We start from the raw sequence: 19,703 nt of genomic DNA on the forward strand, positions 1-19,703 counted from the left end.
AAAAAGAGGACAGAGAGGAATCCCTAGCACGCCAATTACTAAACTAGAGGTCATAACCCTGAACACAGAAATAATGACAGTTTTGCACAAGGCAAATTCAAAATTAATCTCATAGTGTTAATATTCAAAATAAAAATTAATCACACAGTGTCACCTATAGAAAATGACAGATCCTCATAGTAGTTAGCAGAAAGCAACATGGCTTCTTCAAAAATGCCACTCCCTTTCATTATTCAAGTAGATAACATTTTTTTAGAAAAGCTCTTACAAGCCCTTATTTGGAAACAAAAATTTAATTCAAAAGAAAAAAAACATCAGAAACCTTGATGCTTTCAAGGTTGGTGAATAAGATTTCCAAAGCAGAGGTTGAATCTGCCAGTGAACTGAGTGGCAGCCAATAAATACTGCCTCTCAAAGAACTAAGATGCTGCAAACTTCTTTGGACACAAGTGCTTTGTTGGTTGTGCAGGGCAGACAGTCTCAGGTCTTGCTGAGTTCAGGTGATCAGTAGCTGTACACATAACATGTTTTCCCCAGGTAACAACTACTACATTACACAGTTATATAACAAATACCTCGATTTATTTTTCTTATCTGAAGTTATTTTTTGATTGTTAGGAAAAATTAACCTAATATACATGTTTTTACTTATCTTTACCTACACTAACTTCATTTTTGTCTTAGTCCTCTTGCATCTATTGGGAAACATAGACAATTGGCTAATTTTTTCAGAACCTTTGCTAAGCTTCATCAAAATCTTCCAGTATTTAGGGAAGTTGCTGGCCTATGTTCACATCTGTTTCAGCAATTCGAATTTTCACAACTTCTACCTTCTGTCACTGAAAAGATTCACCAGAGAAGTTGTTCGTAAACTTTTAAAATCACATATGTTGTTTTCTTACAGAGGTGATAAACAATCACAATACAGAAAAACTTATGTACAGGAATATTTTCAGTAAAGCTTCAAATATGTTTCATTAGACATTTTAAAATGGCTGGGCAGATGAGATATCTGGAGGTAGGATACACTAAAGATATATTAGCATTTTGATTTCTGTTGCAACAGGTAAAAAACATAAATGTGAGAAACTTACTTGTGAGGCACTGGGAAGGACAGAGGTATGGGGTACCCTGGCTGCACAAGCACTGTCAGAAACATGACAATTCCACTATTTGATGACACTATTCTTTCTTAAAGAGGTAAATAAGAACTATATCTTTTATTAGAATTAAAATGGACCAATAGCTGATTAACTAATTGTAATATCAATATAGATAAAACAAGATACCATAACGCTTATAATCACATACTAATTTTTATATATACATAATACATAATATATAAAAGTAATCACAGTCTAAGTTCCACTACTTTTGACTTAAGAAAATTAAATATTCAAAATCTTTGCTAAGATCCCCTAACCATTACTGATTATCAGAACAAAACATTCTTTCACAAAGCAGGATGATGCTGAAAAGTTTTACTTGCCTAATTAGAACTGTTTTAAGTGTGAACTATACCAAGAAATATACATTCTAAGCCAAAAAACTTTCAAATCTGAAAGTCTTGTATAAATTTTTTGGAAAGGTTTTCAGGCCATATGCACATCATCTGCAAATATGTCAAAACAGGATCTGTCCTGCTTGTCTATTGTTGTTTTTCTAGTTTTCCTTACAGGTTAGGAAAGATTTTACCCAACAAAAGTCTGAAGCTGAATAAACCACTCCCTGAAATGCACACCAGTACATCCCACACATTTGGTGTCCAAATGTTCTAGAAATACCACCCTCATTTTTAATATTCTCTTAATATCCCATTCTAGAGAATGCATTAGAGGTGTTGACAGTATTCATCTCAAACGGCTTTTTCATTTGGAGTTCAGCAAATACTAGGATATGGCACTTCCAGGTTTTTAGACTTTCTTAAAATATTTAGTGTATATATTATATATAACTGTTGCTTGGAGAAGAAACAGATACTGCTGGTTCCACGGCAGCTGGCAACATGCTGGAGATTATTAATCAAATTGTACTTCTTAGTTAAGTTGGTTGACCTAATAAATAAAGTTAGTGTTTGACAGGAGGGAAGTATCCTAGGAAAAAATGTTACTCCAGTGTCAGTGTTTTTCAGTATGCCTTATCCAAGTACTAAAAATTAATTAGTTTAAGACCTTGTTCTACCAAAATCCCAATAATTTTCTTGTAATTTAATGTAAATAAAATTTTAAGTCCTAGAAGTTTACACATTTTCAATTTTTTAGCTATATTGACTAAAATTTATTTTGTATCTACTTGTACTGATATTGTCCAAAGATGAAAGTCTGCTTGGTGGGATGGGAATTGGTGAACATGGTCTTCTAATATTGCTGTCTTTCTATCTGTCTTTCTATCACTCTTTCAGCAGCAGCTTCTCACAAGCCATATACTTCCAAATCTGCCTCCATTTTTTAAGCAATTTTATTTTCATTTCATAATACAGAGTAAGCTTCATTTTTGTTACTTATTTTTCATTATAGTTCATGCACAGCTTGTGTATAGCCTTGTCAAAAACATGATGCTGTTAATCTAGTTACTTCTACTAGCATCATACATAACTTTTAGTTCTAGGTCTGTCTTTTGGTCAAATGAACCGAAAATTACTAACATGGCACATGTACAAAGATGTATCCAAATACACATCTATATGATGGTCATTCAAAATCTCAGTAGTGGGATTAAAAGAATGTTGTTCTTTAGCTTTTAGTGGGTTTTGGAAATTTGCAATCTGGTGTTTTTGATGTAATAATCTACTAGCAACAAAAAGAGGTTTCTGAAACAATTGGCAAATTTAGGCCAAATTATAATTTTACTTTGATAAAGTTGATATGCAATGATATCTGTACATCCTAAAGCATAGCTGTTTGTGGTTTTATACACTACAGTGCTTTGTGACAATGCTTTCCAATAAGTAGGGATTCCTCTGAAACTTGGTTGACGTGAAATTCCAGTTCAAAGGAGCTTAAGATGAATTCAAAATAATCATAAGATAAAACTAAATGTTGTAGATACCAAAGCTTCTATATCTTCTGGTCTCCTACTGTGGAGAAATGTTGATATAAAACATATAGAGGATATGCTAAAAACCAGAGACTGACTATACACATAATACAACTTAAACCAGAAAAAAAAATACACAGCAATAAACATTTGGCAGTTCTCTGGGGAAAAAATCAGCACAACTTTCTGAAAGTACGCTTAACCGCTCTTTAACCTATTTTGTTTTCTCCAAAGCACTTCCAGCTCTCAGCATGTTCTACTAACAGACTGTGGATCAAATTCATGTCACTCACTCTTAATGGTTGCGTCTAATTGCTCTTTTATTTTACTTCTATTTATTTTACTCATTATTTCACGATTCATTTTAAATAGATGACACTGAAAGCTTCAGCACAAAAATGCTTCTTGTCCAGTTCTGATCTACTCTACATATTGTGCAAATAAACTAAAGAATAGTCAAAAAGCCCAACGAAACTTGCCTAAATTATGGTATTTAGGGGAGCTGGAAGCGGAAAGTGGATGACAATTGAAACAGTGAGCATACATAGCTAAAAAATCCATTAAACCATAATCAAATTAAACTGTATTTGGAAAGATTTCTTATTTTAAAAATAAATGAAATTAAGAATATGAACTGAAATGAAATTTAATATTTTTCTCTTGTTAAGAAAATAATATTTTCTAAATGAAAAACTGAATCTAAAGGTACCTTGGTGTACAGTCTGAGTTCAACAGGAGGAAATCTATCAACAGGTAAGTGAACAGAATATTTCATGCAACAGGTGAATTTATTTAACTGAACTTATTCTAATCACGTTTTGAAAGAGACAGTTGAGATAGATTCCCATATTGCAGTGATGTTTTCTATCGAATTAGGTGTTTATAAACATGTATTTTTCAATTGTGACAGGTCAACATCTTCAATTAAAAGTATTTCACAATCTAAAAGATACCCTATACATTTATTGTTTTACAATACAAATAAATGAATCCTCTTAAAGCAAAAGAAACATGGTCACTTAATGGTGATATTCTGAAGGAAAACCATCAAGAAACCCTAGAAGAAAGCACACAGATTTTTCTACAGGATAACTGTGAACTACAGGTTTTGTTCTGAATTTTACTTCAGGAAAAGCAAATACAAAGGGTGTTCTGTTATGGCCTGCATCTCTAAAGCAATGACCAACCACTTAAAAAACCCCCCCACTATCTCCTTCATTTACAACAGTGAAGAATAGTACTTTGAGACTTTTGCAGTGATCCTTTCTAAGTCAACTGTGATGCTAGAGAAAAAACTAGAATTGAATACTAGACCTGAATACACTGGACCTTGGAAAATTTACTCTTTTTAGTTCTGGTAAAAGAAATCTGATATAGTTTCTAACAGAATGACAATCACTGAACACTATCAAATCTGTTTGAGAAAAATGTGATTACCATAAAATACAACTTATCAACAAGCAGCATTTACTGTCAGTGCACAATACAAAAAACCCCCAAATTCCCAACTTTTCAATCATTTCTCTTCATTACTAATAACTACTGTAGCTACATTATTTTCTGAGAAATTCCTAAATAGATAGGATCTCTTTATATACTATTTTTTAGTCAGCATATGGTTTCCATACTAAGTTACCTAAATTGCATATGACCAGAACCATTTGCCAGTACGGTTAGGTGCATCCTATAAAGAAAAGGTGCCTGAAAAATATGGCTATTGTTTACAGTCTCTGTGGACATATTGCACAAGATTACGCATTGCAGCCAAGAATTAAGTGGCACATCTTGGAAAAGGAATGCAAGACCTATGGGTCATTAGTAAATTAAGCACTTTTTAAATTTCTTGCCTGGAACAATCCCTAGGTATTGAAAGCAGCTGAAAACAGCTGAGCAAACCAAGCTCTCTGAGGGACGGCTGAAGATGAGCTAGTGCAGAGAGCACCTACGCTGGCTTTAATATTATCTTATAATTTCTTCTTGCTGGACTGTTCACAAGTGACCAGATATTGTCAGAGTTTGAAGCTGTTAAATGACAGATGAAAACATGAAGAAAAGGGAGCTTTATCTTCTCAAGAAATCTTATGTATTTTTAATATATACCTGAATTTGATTAGACATGGTGAAAGCAAGCAGTGGCAAAAAATCAGAAGTAGGCTGTGTTGCTAAAGTTAAGAGTGTAGCCCTGTTTCCTGAACTTGTGAACACAAAACCAATCACACTGGTTTTTTTGTTTTTTGTTTTTTGTTTTTCCCTCCCAAACAGCTTTGAATTTTTCTTTTGAAATTTACTGTTAGCATAGCTATTTGATATCCATATATACTTTGTGTAACAATGAGATTTCACACTAAAATCATCTTACCCAGGGAAGCTATCAATTAATAACTACTGTGAAAAGGCACAGAAACCTTTTTCTTTTTGACCTGGATTACATGTTAAAACATTCTAGCAGCTAACTGAAGATTTTCACAGTCAAAGGAAAAAAGAATGTTGTGTGGCTTTTCTCTCTGCTAGTGCCCCAGAATGCAGTTAAAACTTAATGAAAGACAAGGAGAACACAAAATGTCATGTAAGAAATAGCTAAGAATGCATAGGGAAATGGTTAAATATCTTATACTTTTAGTATATTCACTTATTTATATTAAGTTAGTTTTACAGTAATATCAACATTTATTTGATAATTTTAAAGGAAAAAAAACCCCATATGCTGCTACTGGCTGTGCAAACTTTTGTGACTGCAGAATCAACTAAATAACTTGTTAAAGCTACTCTTTACAGTAAGCAATGTCACATCCTGACATCAAGGACCTGCTATTAGCCTAATATTGTTCCCATATCCCAGAGGGAAAGAAGTTTCAGTGTATTTTAATCAAAGACATAAAAAAAAAATAATCTTAGATTTAGATCAAATTAACAATTAAAATAATTCCTTTAAACAATACAAATTTGAATTGCAGTTTCTATATTTACAAGCACAAATGAAGACCATATTTTACAAAATGTATTTACCTTAAGATCTGAATTATCTGAATGCAAATACTGCACTACCTTTCAGGAGGCTGCAATAGACTTCATTTAAGGAAGGAAGCTTAATCATATTATAAATATGACAACAGTTTCAAATGATCTTACTAAGCACATTTAGTATTTAATACGAAATTTCATCAACAGTGGAAGGGGATGCTATAGGCGACACATTATCCTCCAGTTTATCAGAGCATTTCCATGAAGGATTAGTAAGAAAAGTCATTTAATCTTACATTTACAGTGATGAAATCCATTACTGATTTTAACCTGAATAACTCTGAAATTACTGAAAAGTTGTGTACAAATGTATAAAATGTCTTTTTGGAGTTCCTTGAACAAAAACATCAGCACCCCTGTCAGCTGTATTTGCAACCTCAAAGATCATTCTAGAAAAAGGTTTGCTAACCCATTTTGCTTCTAGGAGTCCCATTACTAATACAGCACAGTTTGTGGAAGTGGAACAAATATTCATGAGGCATCTTTCCAGTGATAAACAGGATAAAACTAAGCATTGTTGCATATCAAGTTGATGCTCATGACAGATAAAACAGAATACAGGATCAAGCCCACAGATTAGGGAAAGAAAAGTCCATTATATTTTTCACAGGATAGCAGAAGATTGTTACTTGTTACCTCAGTGCTGTAACTATCAGTTTGAGAGACAACCCAACAAATCTGAAATCCTTGGATCAGAGACTGGTTTTCAGAAAGACAGCTGATAACAGAATTCAATCTATACCATATATTTTATACTTTCTGATTCATAATAAAACCACTACAAAATTCCAGTAGACTGTACACAATGTACTGGAGCACATAGAACTACAAATAGAAAATAGAACTACAAATCTAAAGCTGTGCAAATACAATTTCTAGAGTGACACTTACAGAAGTAACTATCATAATAACAAAAACATACATCAAACTTCAAATGTTTTTCCTTTTCAAAGGTCAGGAAAAGCAAAAGCAAAAAGAAATTGTTTACTGTTTCTGTCAACTTTTTATTTCAGTTTACAACAGTAAACACCTAAGTTAACTCGAATATATAGGAATACTGCTAAAACCCCTGAAGGTAACATTTTTCTATTTTCACAATATATCTCTCCATAAATAGGTCTCTCCAAACCTAAATGTCCATCTAAATAAGTCCTGATAATAAATTCCACATCTTAGGGTCCATTAAAACAGTAGGATCACTCTACACAGAACATATTTTTCATAAACCTGTCAATTGTTTGGTCCACACCACCTCATGAATTTTGTCTCTGACCTTTAAGCAGGACTACTGCATAAAATATCCCATGAAAGAAATATAAAGAGATTCATTCCACCCTCCAAGAGATAATTAGCAAATATTTTTCAAAAGTAAAAAACCCATAGTAATTATAAAACAAATAGGAAACTTCAATATATATTTGACATTTAATATTGCCTAATGTATTTGAATACATATCCTCATTTTATTTTTATAGTTTTTTTAATGGCATATCAAATATTACATATGTTATTAGTAAAACAAAAATAAAATGAGGATTTGCTCTGAAATAATTAAATGTCAAACAAATGATTACATATCAAATATTTGATGAATGCTCTCTAAAAATTAATTTCTATTCATTTAAAAACATTTGACAGATAATTAAGAGGATTAGTAAAATTGCTTTGAAATTTTAAAGGCCAGCAAAGAATACAATGCTTTTAACTATTCTATTTTTCAGTTCCTCCTGTGTGTTCAAGTATCCTTCACTATGCTTGCTTTGTCTAGACTAGAACACTCATGATTTGTGCATTACTTATTTTTGGATTTCAGATGTTTCTAAATGTCTTCTGCATCCATTACAGTGAACACTGTATACAGAATACAAAATAAGGATTGTATTACATTATCAAGATTATTCTCTGCCAGGTATTGCTAAATTTCATGTCAAATGAAATGGCAAGACTGAATGGCTTGCAGTCTGATAATTTTGGGAACTGTGCCAATAAACATCCCTTTATACAAGATAGCTTTTGTCAGACAAACATGATATTATCATTATGAAGCTTAAATTAATCACTCTGTATCACACATCATTGATATAATATAGTTAGACTTCTGTCAGAAAATTCATTTATATAGTATGGCACTGGGAATTTAGTACTACAGAACATGAATTTCACTTATTAAGGAGATTAAAATTAGGCAATGATTATCAAACAAATTAATTGTATATGGAAACTTTGACTTGACAGAATGTAATGAAGTTCTTCAGAGATCCAATCTGACCCATGGATATTTCCTATTTGTACTGGTGACCAAAAATTTAAAATGTGAGCATGCTGATTAGAGGTACAGTTTAGAAATCAGAAGCACTCTGAAGGAACGGTAAATGCTTGGAAGGACAGATCAGTTCCACAGTGCCATATGGCTCAATTACTGGTTGAGCTTTGAGATATGTGGGAATAAAGAACCTAGGGTATGTTTTGAGAATGGATTTTAAAAAGAGCCCTGAAAATCTCTTACAAGTCATGTGTTTTATCACGTTAATAAGCAATTTATTGCATAGGATGTATGTGATTTATAGCATAAGGCATAAGCACTGCTGTGTCCAGTCAGACTGAAAGTCTGTCTAGAGCAGTAGTCTCTGAACAGCCAATGCTCTTCCAAGTATATTCTGGTCATCAGAAATTTGTCATTAAGAGACTTACTGAGTAGCTTGATCTATCCCTAAAAAATCACTATTATTTAAATGAATAAGAACTTTTACAGTGAAAAAATTTAAATTAGTGAAGAGAACCCAGCATGAGATCCTGGGGTCTAGAGCAGAGGCAGGCCAATTCAGACAAGAAGAATGACATACATCAAGGCTGTATACATGTTAGAAATCATTGCTGGAGTTCAAACAGAAATTCAGGCCTTGCTCAATTCTCTACATCACCATATAAACATTTCACAACTGCTCGTCCTTCTTGTCCACAAAAACTATGAATCCATTACTGTGTGTCTACAGTGTTTCTAGCAACTAATTTGTTCTGTTCAGAACCACACTTGGACACAATAACAGGTTTTTTTCTGACAGTTTTAATGGTAGAGAACCAAACAGTTATAATTCCAGACAACAGTCACTTACACCTATATATATGTAGGCTCTGTCTGTACACCTATGTGGTACTGAAGTTCTTACCTTTGCCAGTAAATCTCTCCAGTATTAGAATTGCCAGTGAAGGAGAAAACTTCTATACTTTCAGGTTACCTGAACGGAGATGTGTATTGCATGTGCTTCAGATAGTCCTATTCCAGCCTTAGGTGTTTAATTAGAGGATGGGTTTATTGGAGGGGGAGCAGAAAGTTAAGGGGAGAAAACCCCTCTCTATACCCAGCTTGACTTTGCTGTGCCTTGTGTCTCTATCTGTTATACTTTAAGTCTTTAGAAATTTTTTCCCTATGACAAAACACGTGATTATAAAACCCTTTGGTAAGATGCACGTATGTTACTGTTACTGTTATCACTTCTGTTAGACATATTTACTGCTAAGAAATAAACTGAAAATTTAGACTGAACAGTAACAGTTTTAATAACACCCTACCACACCCCACTCTATTCACTGAAATCTTTGGTGTACTCATAAGTCTTAATATGTTATGCTTAATTGCTCACCAAAACGTTACTAGGATATTACTCATTTTACGGTTATTGATGATTGTATATGCAGAGTTGCTGCCTTGGAAGAGTATATATTATATTTGATTAGTATCCTTATTGTGATAACTGTATATAAAAAAATACACCTCAAAGATATATGCTGTGACATATTCATTTCAATACATGGTACGCATTTTTGTTTTAAACAGCAACAAGTTTTCTATTAACAGAGAATACATATTAGATTTCCTTTATATCTAAAAACTCCTTTTGTAGATAATATTTATTAGGCAACAGAGACAAAATCAACAAAATATCTAGTTTTTATGGTATGTAAAAATAAAATAATTTAACTTTGTTTGTTAAATGGATCCTCAAAGAGGACTAATGGAGGTATGCAGGGAAAAGTTATTGGTGATGTTTTGCCACGGACTTCAGTATGACTAGGCCTTCACTCTATTTTTATTATTCCCAGTAGTAATTTATTTATTGTGTCAATGAAGAAGCCCTTAAGTATACTGAAATATACAATCTGTATAATAATAATAATAACAATAATAACAATCATATTTTTCCCCAAGATCTAGGTCATATTTACAAGCATAAGAAGTAAAATAATGTGAATTGTCATTAATGTAAAATGTGCATATCATATGTACTAATCACTGGAAAAATTTGATGAATTATTCTCTCTCTTGATAGTCATTGTAAGACTCAGGGCAGCCACAAGAATATTATGTGAACTCTGCTGGAGAGCACCATTCTCTCTCATTCATTGCTATGATCTTCACACCTCTTCCTTCCTATCAGTCACTAGGTTATAAATTTGTTCTGTTATTAAGAGTCATATTTCTTTGTCTTGCCTTCCAAGATAATCATCACCAGTTTCGTCTGTAACTGTATTTGACCTTATCTTTCACACTCTTCCTAGGTACTAATTCACACTGAGCTTAATCACTGCAACCATCACTGCCATTCATGACAACAGTTGCCTCCAGTTCTTCCCTGCTTGAGCGGTAAACCCAGTAAGGGTCTGGCTGGATTGAAAAGCTGTGTCTAAACACAGCCTATGAACCCCATGGATTGCTTGAATAATGCTTACCATACCAGAAGATGGTTGAAATCTCCCATGAAAACAAAGGCCTTCCAGCAGGAGGCTTCTGCCAGTAGCTCCTAGTAAGTCACATCTACCACCCCTCCATGGACAGGTGGTCCATAACAGACCTCCAATCACAGCCTCCCTGTCTGTTCCCTCCTGCTCCTTTCTTGAACCAGACAGGAACTCCATGGGTCTGGTTTCACTGTGGAGGTCTGCACAGCCAAAGATCTAACTGACAGAGCACAACTCCCTCTCCTTGTCTTCCCTGTCTGTCCTTTCCAATACGGTACACAAGATGCATTGCCTCAAAGATGTAATCTGCCTGCTATATCCACAGATAGTAAGTATTATATCACATCAAAACACATTCATATTACACATTACTTTCTGAAGCAGTCAGAAATGCTATAAACACAGTTGATTCTTCCTTTTGATGTAGACTAGTAGACCTTTTAAAATCCCTTTTTTAGTATTATGACTCTAGGGTTTCCTGCTCAAGCAGAACAGCAGCCAGGAAAGAGGCTAGCCAAAACCAGCACATCCTAGCAGGGCAAATTCTTGTAATCAACAGTTCACTCCCTCATCAAAAAGGGTTACTGGGAACAGACAGCTGATTGAATATGTTATTTTGGCAGGTAGCATATGATCTAAAGATGATAAGACAACTACTGTAAGGAATAGACAATAAGTTTATTACAAACATACCCTGATTTCAATTATGCTTTTCATAATTAAAACATAAATCAAAAGAGAATCTCTTCTTACTGGTATCACAAATGTGATACCAGTACCAGATACCAGATACTTAATGTAAAAGACACTGACATCTTCAGAAAAAAAGGCAGCCAACACTGCTACATGCTTTGTATTATTCTGTGTTTAAAGACTTCTTGTCATAATGTCTACTTATTACATTTAAAAATAAAATAAAATACTGAAATAAAAGGTTCAAGCATTTCCAATGGAGAATAATCGTATCTTTCATACCATGACTACACATTGTGGTGACAGTTTTTAAATATTTCAGGGATTTTCCACTGAAATTTATTGAGCATCAAAATAACCACTTAATTTAGTGGACTTCTGTGGTGAATATTTCAGTTATTTTAGTTATTATTTATTAGTTTACCTAGGATTCTGAGGTAGTTTACTGAGAACTATAGTCTCTGGCTGTATTATAGTATGTGAAATAGTTCTTCACAATACCATGCATGCTTCTTCAATTACATTTTATAACATACAAGTCCCTAAGCCTTCTGGGCAAAAGAAGCATTTTTGCTATTGCAATAATACAGAAAGTAGTCAAAAGGCTCTAAGATTACCATGAAATATATGAGAAGAATTAATTTGCTTTTAATTACAATGAAGGTCTGTTTGATGTATTACAAAAGTTAAAAATCTTCTGGAAGTATCTTCTAAAGCAAAGTCATCTTTTCTATAATCTTTTGCATAGATCAACATTTGGAACTACAATCCTCAATTTAAAATTTGATTTGGAACAGATTCTGGGATTCATCACAAAGATATGTGTGCTGGGGTGGGGCTGCAGGGGACAGAAGAAAGAGCAGGGAAAATTGCTATTTTACTCAGTACCCCCTATATTTCAGTGTGAGGCATAAATACCCTTAGAAAAAAGAAGTTATTTCAGATATGTGGTCAATAACCTATAGGACATCTTATCTACCACTCTTAATTTGTACTATAAATGCTACCTTAAATCACACTCAATCTGTATTCCAAATAGGTGTAGAACTTTTCTCTGTGACACTCCTGTGGTTTCATTCAACATAAGAATATGTTTTCTAATTCATTTAATCCCAGAATGAAGAGAACTCAACATACAGCAGTAGTTTTCACTGAAATAGAGTGAGTTGTACAAATCCTTCTTTGACAGATAACTCACATAATATGCACTGCTGAAATAAGCATATCATTTAACTTCTTTAGCAATAATTTTTAGTGTCTAAATAAGCAGTGCTACTTTCAATAGATTAAAATATTTGTTTCTGTATTAGCATTAAAAAGCAATATTATTTTTAATAAACTAAGAGTTTCAGATTATGTTCTAAGAAATCTAATAAGAAAAAGTTCCGTGTTAATTACCAGTTTTACAGTAGAAACACGGGATCTCAAGGTTCAGGTTTGACGTTATTTTTATAATGCAGAAGATACTAAAATCCACTGGAAAGAAGGACTTCGTAATATGCTATTTCACAAAATAGACATCAATTTATAACTCAGCATAGTTTTAAAAATATTTATTATAGCTCTCAGAAGCATCTCAACAGAAAGAACATACTTGATCCCAATTTAAAAAAATCTTCTTTAAAATAGATTTTTGTCTACATTTCAGAAATGTGAATTTACCAACTGTAACATCTATGTTCCATTCATAATTAATAATTCTGAACAAATCCTTTCACATTCTCTTCAGAGGTATAAAATAACGTATTTATTGAATCTAAAGACAGACACAGAAACTAAAACCTTCACAAATTTCCGAATTCACAGGGGCCCAAAATATTTGAGTTTATTGATGTATTTGCTATTAAGAGGAGGTGTCTTATGCATACATTAAACTTTCTACAATGAATAAGTATCTCCTCTATGTTTTGCTATTTAGTTAGGGAGAAAGAAAGAACATTATTTTTCAAGGAATATTAACAAGACGCTTTGCCTCTAGACCTCAACATCACCAAATATAAATGTCACGTCTAACATTGAATTAAGAATTTTTTTGGAAATATTCGCTCAGCAGAAATACTGGCATATTGCTTGAATAGATAAAAAAAGTTGTTGTAGACCAAGTTACTTCTGTGTGTTATATATTAGAAAAAAGTTTGGAAGGTCAACTAACACAATTCATGCAAAGACAGAACTGTTAGAATGCATAAAAAAGTACAGTTTCATCTGGCAAGTACTTGGTCACTGCTCAAAATGTCAGTAATTTATGATCCACATACACATTTTTAAACAAGATCAGATTAAGGGGGCTAAACCCTTGTGAGATTCAAATACTTTCCCCACTTTTGACTCTCAGATTACTTTTTGACTGCTCACCATTAGTTGATTTACGAGGAAAGTGAGATGGCTTTGGAAATGTGGTAAATTTACAGGCTAGATCAGATCAATACTTTAAGACAGTTTTGTGCCTTAAAGTGAGGACAGTAGCAGATGCTTAAGGAAAGAGTGCAAAAAGCAGGCGATAGATACTCTCCCAAATTGTGTCAATTGGTGGTTTAGGAACTTCAGGAGCTCCAGATTACATGAAGACTACTGTCAAGTAGTAGAGGTTGCATAAACCACAACCTATTATCAACTTTTGTTTAAAAAACTAAAAGTAACAGCACTTTTTTCTTCCTCCACCTTTACTCTTTTATTTCCTCTATTCAATTCAGCAATTTTGCACATCCCTTCAGAGCAAAATATATCTTCCCAAAATCTCATAAATGCTTCATCTATTCCTGTATTGGACTGCCTCGTAAAAACATCATTCTAGGATTGTAAAGGCTACCAACGTAAATTCTTCACTTACCTGTTTTTCAGCTTGTCCATAATCTGACCCTTGGGGTGACAAAAAGTGGCAAATATGACCATTGTTTTTGGCTTTTTCTCGAAGACCCATAGCAGTTCGTACTGTGGCATTTCTAGCGTGAACAAACACCATCACCTTAAGATAGAAACAGGGCTGATGAGAAATAGCAGAAGTCTTAATCAAGTAATGAAAACACTTTAATTACAAAATATTCCCTAGAGGAACAAAAAAAGTTAATACATGACATGCAAACGAAAATTAATGTTGCTTTAGGGAAATTGAAGGGTAATCCTGCCTATATTGTATTTAATATTTTCAAATAGCTTTTGAGAAGGCTCTCTTTTTTAATTTATTAGTCTTTAAAAGATTGGGTACAATTGTTGGCAATAAATAGTTTGTTTTCACAAAGTAGGGAGATTACTATTGATTTAAAGAGTTGTGTTATCTGACATATCCTAAATGATCTGGAAAGGAAATAGTAATGGTACAACTTGACTATGTGAGGCAGCTGAAACAAAAACTGACTATAAAGAACCTCAGGATACTGCAGTCCTAAACCACTGGACAATCGAAGAATGAAATGAAGCACCAACAAATGCAAACATATAATGGGGATAGAATTTTAAAATTGAGAGATACTGTTATGGGTTTTAAACCACATATTATCACTCAGTAAGATACCTTAGAAACACTGCGGATATTTCCCTAACAAATAAAAGTTGAGTGGTAATAAAAAAATTATTTGTACCCATGTCTGCAGTAGGCTTTGGAATTACAGTTGGGTATCATCCAATCAATCCCTCTGTCAATTTATTATGCTTATTACCATCACATATGGTATCTGAACCAAGAGACAGCAATGAGATGTTAATATCTATTCCTTTAGATATGTATATGAAGCAATTTAAACTGATATTAAATTAAGATTCACTGCAAGGCACATTTAAGATGAATCACGTCAGTAAGCCCCCGGACTGGTGTAGAAAGGGAAAAGTATTTAAATACCACTTAATTCTACTGTAATAACAGTTCTGAATGTCTGTTAACCACATACTGCTCGGGAAATGTACACTGGAAAACACACTATACTGTTCCCTTAAGCACTTTGTATTGCCCTGGGTTTGCTTAAATTGACTCCACACACTTGGTCAGACAGTTCTTCAGTTTGATCAAGTATGACAATTTCTGTCTTCTTGTAGCTAACACATACAAAAGGTTGAGTGGCTGGCTCCTGAGTAAATGGCAAACACTGTTTTGTAAGTCCATCTAATTTTAATTAAAAATATACCCAAATATACCCACTGAGTTACAGTTCTGTTTTAAGGTAGTTTTGATTGAATTTTAAGATTGGTATGTCAAATTCCAGAAAACTGCAGGTTAATTTTGACCTTCTGGCACAATCATGCTTGTATCAACTTGCTGTGTATAATTGAATTATTTTAAATTAAACTCTATTAAGAAAGTAGCACGATTTAGGGTATAATTAAACAAGTTATTGCCTCTGGAAATCCATAATTTAATTATAAATGTACAATGTACATACAATTTTTTATAAAAATAGACATAATAGTTGTGAATTTATATAAATTATAAATTTATAATTAAAGCTAAGCAAATTAATTCAGGTAACAATATAGAGAAGACATAAAAAGAGAAACAATGTGTACATAAATATTTGCTTACTGGGTGCCATTACTCCTTACCTGTTTATCTGATACATCTTCCCATCACCAATTTGGTAACACTGTGACTCCTACAATTATTAACTTTCATCTGAGTAGAAATACTCTCAGATACATGTCACAGTTAGCAACATATCAATTTTCTCTAACTTAAAAAACATACCAGCAAAATATTTTGAAAATTTATTCAAAAAGTAAGAGAACCACAACATAAGTGCACTGTATGTCCCTTCTATCTTCATTAATTGTTTCAGGATTACTTGTCCATTTAACTTTTGTAATATTTTTCTATAGAAAGCCTGAATAAAAATACATAACTATGCAATCCAGCAATTTCCTTTTATTAACAGATCCATGTGATAGTTTTAAACCCTGCTGGGACCGGAGACCACGTTGCCTTTGTCCCTCCCCCACCCTCGGACACAAGTAGGGCACAAATCCCGGGTTAAAATAAGAGGGAATTTAATACAACAGTGTAATAAACAATCTGAACAATAACAATAGCGATAACAACAACAAACAGTAATAACAGTAAACAAGACAAAAGATATACAGAGAAATACCACAATGGATACAGCCAGCCCGCCGCGTGCTCCCCGCCACCAAAGCCACAAAGGAAAAAGTTCCCGCGCTGCCGTGCCGGAACTGACATCAACATGGTATGAATAACCCGGCTGGAGATCCCTTCCCCCTCCCTGCTGGGGAAACTTAACCCTATCCTAGCTGAACAGGGTAAATAACCAGGGTATATAATTCTATATGGATTTTTTAAACAAGATATGGAGTAGTATTAGGAGGTAACTTCAAACTAAACAAGCTACAGTAAAAAAAAAAAAAAAAAAGGTGTAACATTTTGGTGGCCTACACCTATATAAAAAAAAAAAAAAAACAGATAAAAAAGCTGTTCTGTGAAATGAGAACAGGTAAAACTGTAAGTCACTACAGTTGCACAAAGCAGAGCACAGACCACTAGTCACAGAGATGATAGTAGAAAATAGGCTCTTGATTGAAGAATTATCCTTTCAGTTATTATATAAATGAACAGCAACTGCAATGCTTGTATAGAGCCCATTCCTGAAACTAAGTGTGAGGAAAATACCTCCTAGTTCCAGCTATAATCACACAGAACCTTTAGGAACTGACACTCTGAAGTCAACTGTAACTATGATCTCCTGGTACTGCTAAGACAATGATAAGCAACATCAAAAAGATAAGGAAATACTATTTTCTTATTTTGAAGACTCAGAAGAAAATCTGTTGATATTTTTCAGGTTTCTTCTCTACCCTTAATTGTACCTAACCTTGAGAGCAGATGTGATCCTGAGAGACCATGATTCTTGAGAGCTGGGCCTGTGAAAACTTCATGAAGTTCAACAAGGCAAAGTGCAAGGTCCCGCACGTGGGTTGAGGCAATCCCAAGCACAGATACAGGGTGGACAATGAGTGGATTGAGAGCAGCCCTGCGGAGAAGGACCTGGGGATACTAGTGGATGAAAAGCTCAATGTGAGCCAGCAGTGTGCACTCGCAGCCCAGAAAGCCAACTGTATCCTGGGCTGCATCAAGAGAAGTGTGGCCAGCACATCAAGGGAGGTGATGCTCCCCCTCTACTCTGCTCTTGTGAGACCCCACCTGGAGTGCTGTGTCCAGCTCTGGGGCCCCCAACATAAGAAGGACATGGACCTGCTCGAGTGGGTCCAGAGGAGGCCACAGAGATGATCAGGGGGCTGGAGCACCTCCCTTATGAGGACAGGCTGAGAGAGTTGGGGTTGTTCACCCTGGAGAAGAGAAGGCTCAAAGGAGACCTTACAGCGGCCTTCCAGTACCCAAACGGGGGCCTACAGGAAAGCTGGGGAGGGACTCTTTATCAAAAAGTGTAGTGATAGGATGAGGGTAAAGGTTTTAAACTGGAAGGGAGTAGATTTATATGAGATATAAGAAAAAATATTTTACTATGAGGGTGGTGAGGCACTGGAACAGGTTGTCCGGAGCAGCTGTGGATTCCCTCTCCCTGGGCAGTGTTCAAGGCCAGGCTGGACGGGGCTTTGAGCAACCTGGTCTAGGGTCTAGTGGAAGGTGTCCCTGCCCATGGCAGGGGGTTGGAACTAGGTGATCTTTAAGGTAAGATCCTTTCCAACCCAAACCATTCTATGATTCTATAAAATGTTAGAAACTCAACTTAATATGAACTTCTGTAAGAAAATAAAATCTAATAGCTGACACTTTGCTATAGAATATTATACAAGTATATTGTGTAACTGAATCTTGGCCTCTGAACACTTCTAAAATGACAACATAGCATTACTTTTGCAATACTTTCATTTCAATTAACATACTTTAAAACACATCACTCAATAATCAGTTTGTCTCAGTAGAAAATAATCTGAAATCTTTTACAAAGTCTGGTGCCTTGATTTTATTTGAAATGATGACAGACTTGAGGATTAATCTAAAAAATGACAAAAAATATTATGCTGTGTTATGGAAGATTTATGAGTGGAACAGTTGTACAGAATTTGGTACACCTGCAGTCATCTACTTGAGATGCTAGATAAGATACGTATGAGCTCAAGAAATGCAGATATTAAAAGCACAACTATGAGGGCTACTAGCGAAGACCAAAATGCCTTAAGAAATAAGATCATAAAATAAATTAAATTTAATTTTCCTAAAAAAATGGAATTATTGGAAGAAATATACAGTCCAGGGTATTGGGTGGGGAATCGAAGAAGGAAAAAAAGAAAAAAGAAATACTGTGCAGTGCTCACAGTTAAAGGCCCACAAGAATGTTACCACTGTAACAGCAGGTTCACTGATACAATATTCAAAATCCATGAAAATACTAATCGAAATTTATATGAGAAACATTTTCACATTTTTTTTCATGCTGCTGAGAATGTCAACAGTGATGGAAAAAGAATTGGAGTCTTTTACCTAAAAACAAATATAATGTTCCTTTCTCACCACTGCCTGCCATAGTGTATGTTCAGAAACAATCCTGGGAGCTTTAGGAACTTTGATATTAAGAGGCACTCAGTTTAGATGCTTCAAGAGCTGAAGACAGATGGATTGGGACCACATTGTACTTTAGACTCCAAGGTCCCTTTATCTTTTATTTTAACCATTATACTAAAAAAAATTCAGTAAATTAGTAATATTGAAAACTTTCTGATATTCAATACTATACATAGAATTAAACTGTAGCTATAAAAAGCATCAACATTATTTTTTACTCCATTTTCACAGTGAACTGAGGAGTTAATATTTAAAGAGCATATGTTTTTGCTTTCAGTTAGCAGAGGCTTGGTACAGACTTGATAAAATTTGAGGTCTATGATTTCCAAAGCTTCTGCCTACATGCATCTGAAACTAAACAGGACAAGTGCAATTCTATGCTGGGTTTTCCATAAGAACTGAAAAACAAGCAGCCTGTTTCTCTGTCAGGGGACTGGAAGATGTTTCAAGTGCACCATTAGGAATGGTAGCTAGGCAGAAGAAATGAATTGCCAACCCTGACCTGAACGAGCCGGCTGGGCTACCATGGAAAATATGTAGAAAATGGGATGGTGCTAAATTGGAAGCCAGTCTTTAACAGAGTCTGTATTTAATCTTCCTTATTATTATATACCTGCCATGTTCTGTATGTGAAACAGACAACACTCAATGAATCAAGATCTAGTTTTACCCTTGTTTTATCTAGCATACT

At 34.3% G+C, this 19,703-nt stretch overlaps 1 protein-coding gene across 1 annotated transcript in view; it reads right to left on the reverse strand.

Moving 5' to 3' along the window:
* ASCC3 (activating signal cointegrator 1 complex subunit 3) overlaps nt 1-19,703 on the reverse strand; it is a 287,285-nt gene that overhangs the window by 124,486 nt on the left and 143,096 nt on the right. Inside the window, exon 14 of the mRNA XM_074896093.1 lies at nt 14,318-14,452. Within this exon, the coding sequence (XP_074752194.1) occupies nt 14,318-14,452 (135 nt within the window). The remainder of the gene's footprint in view (nt 1-14,317; nt 14,453-19,703) is intronic.

This window comes from Athene noctua, chromosome 1, assembly GCF_965140245.1.
Source record: "Athene noctua chromosome 1, bAthNoc1.hap1.1, whole genome shotgun sequence".
Taxonomy (NCBI): Eukaryota; Metazoa; Chordata; class Aves; order Strigiformes; family Strigidae; genus Athene; species Athene noctua.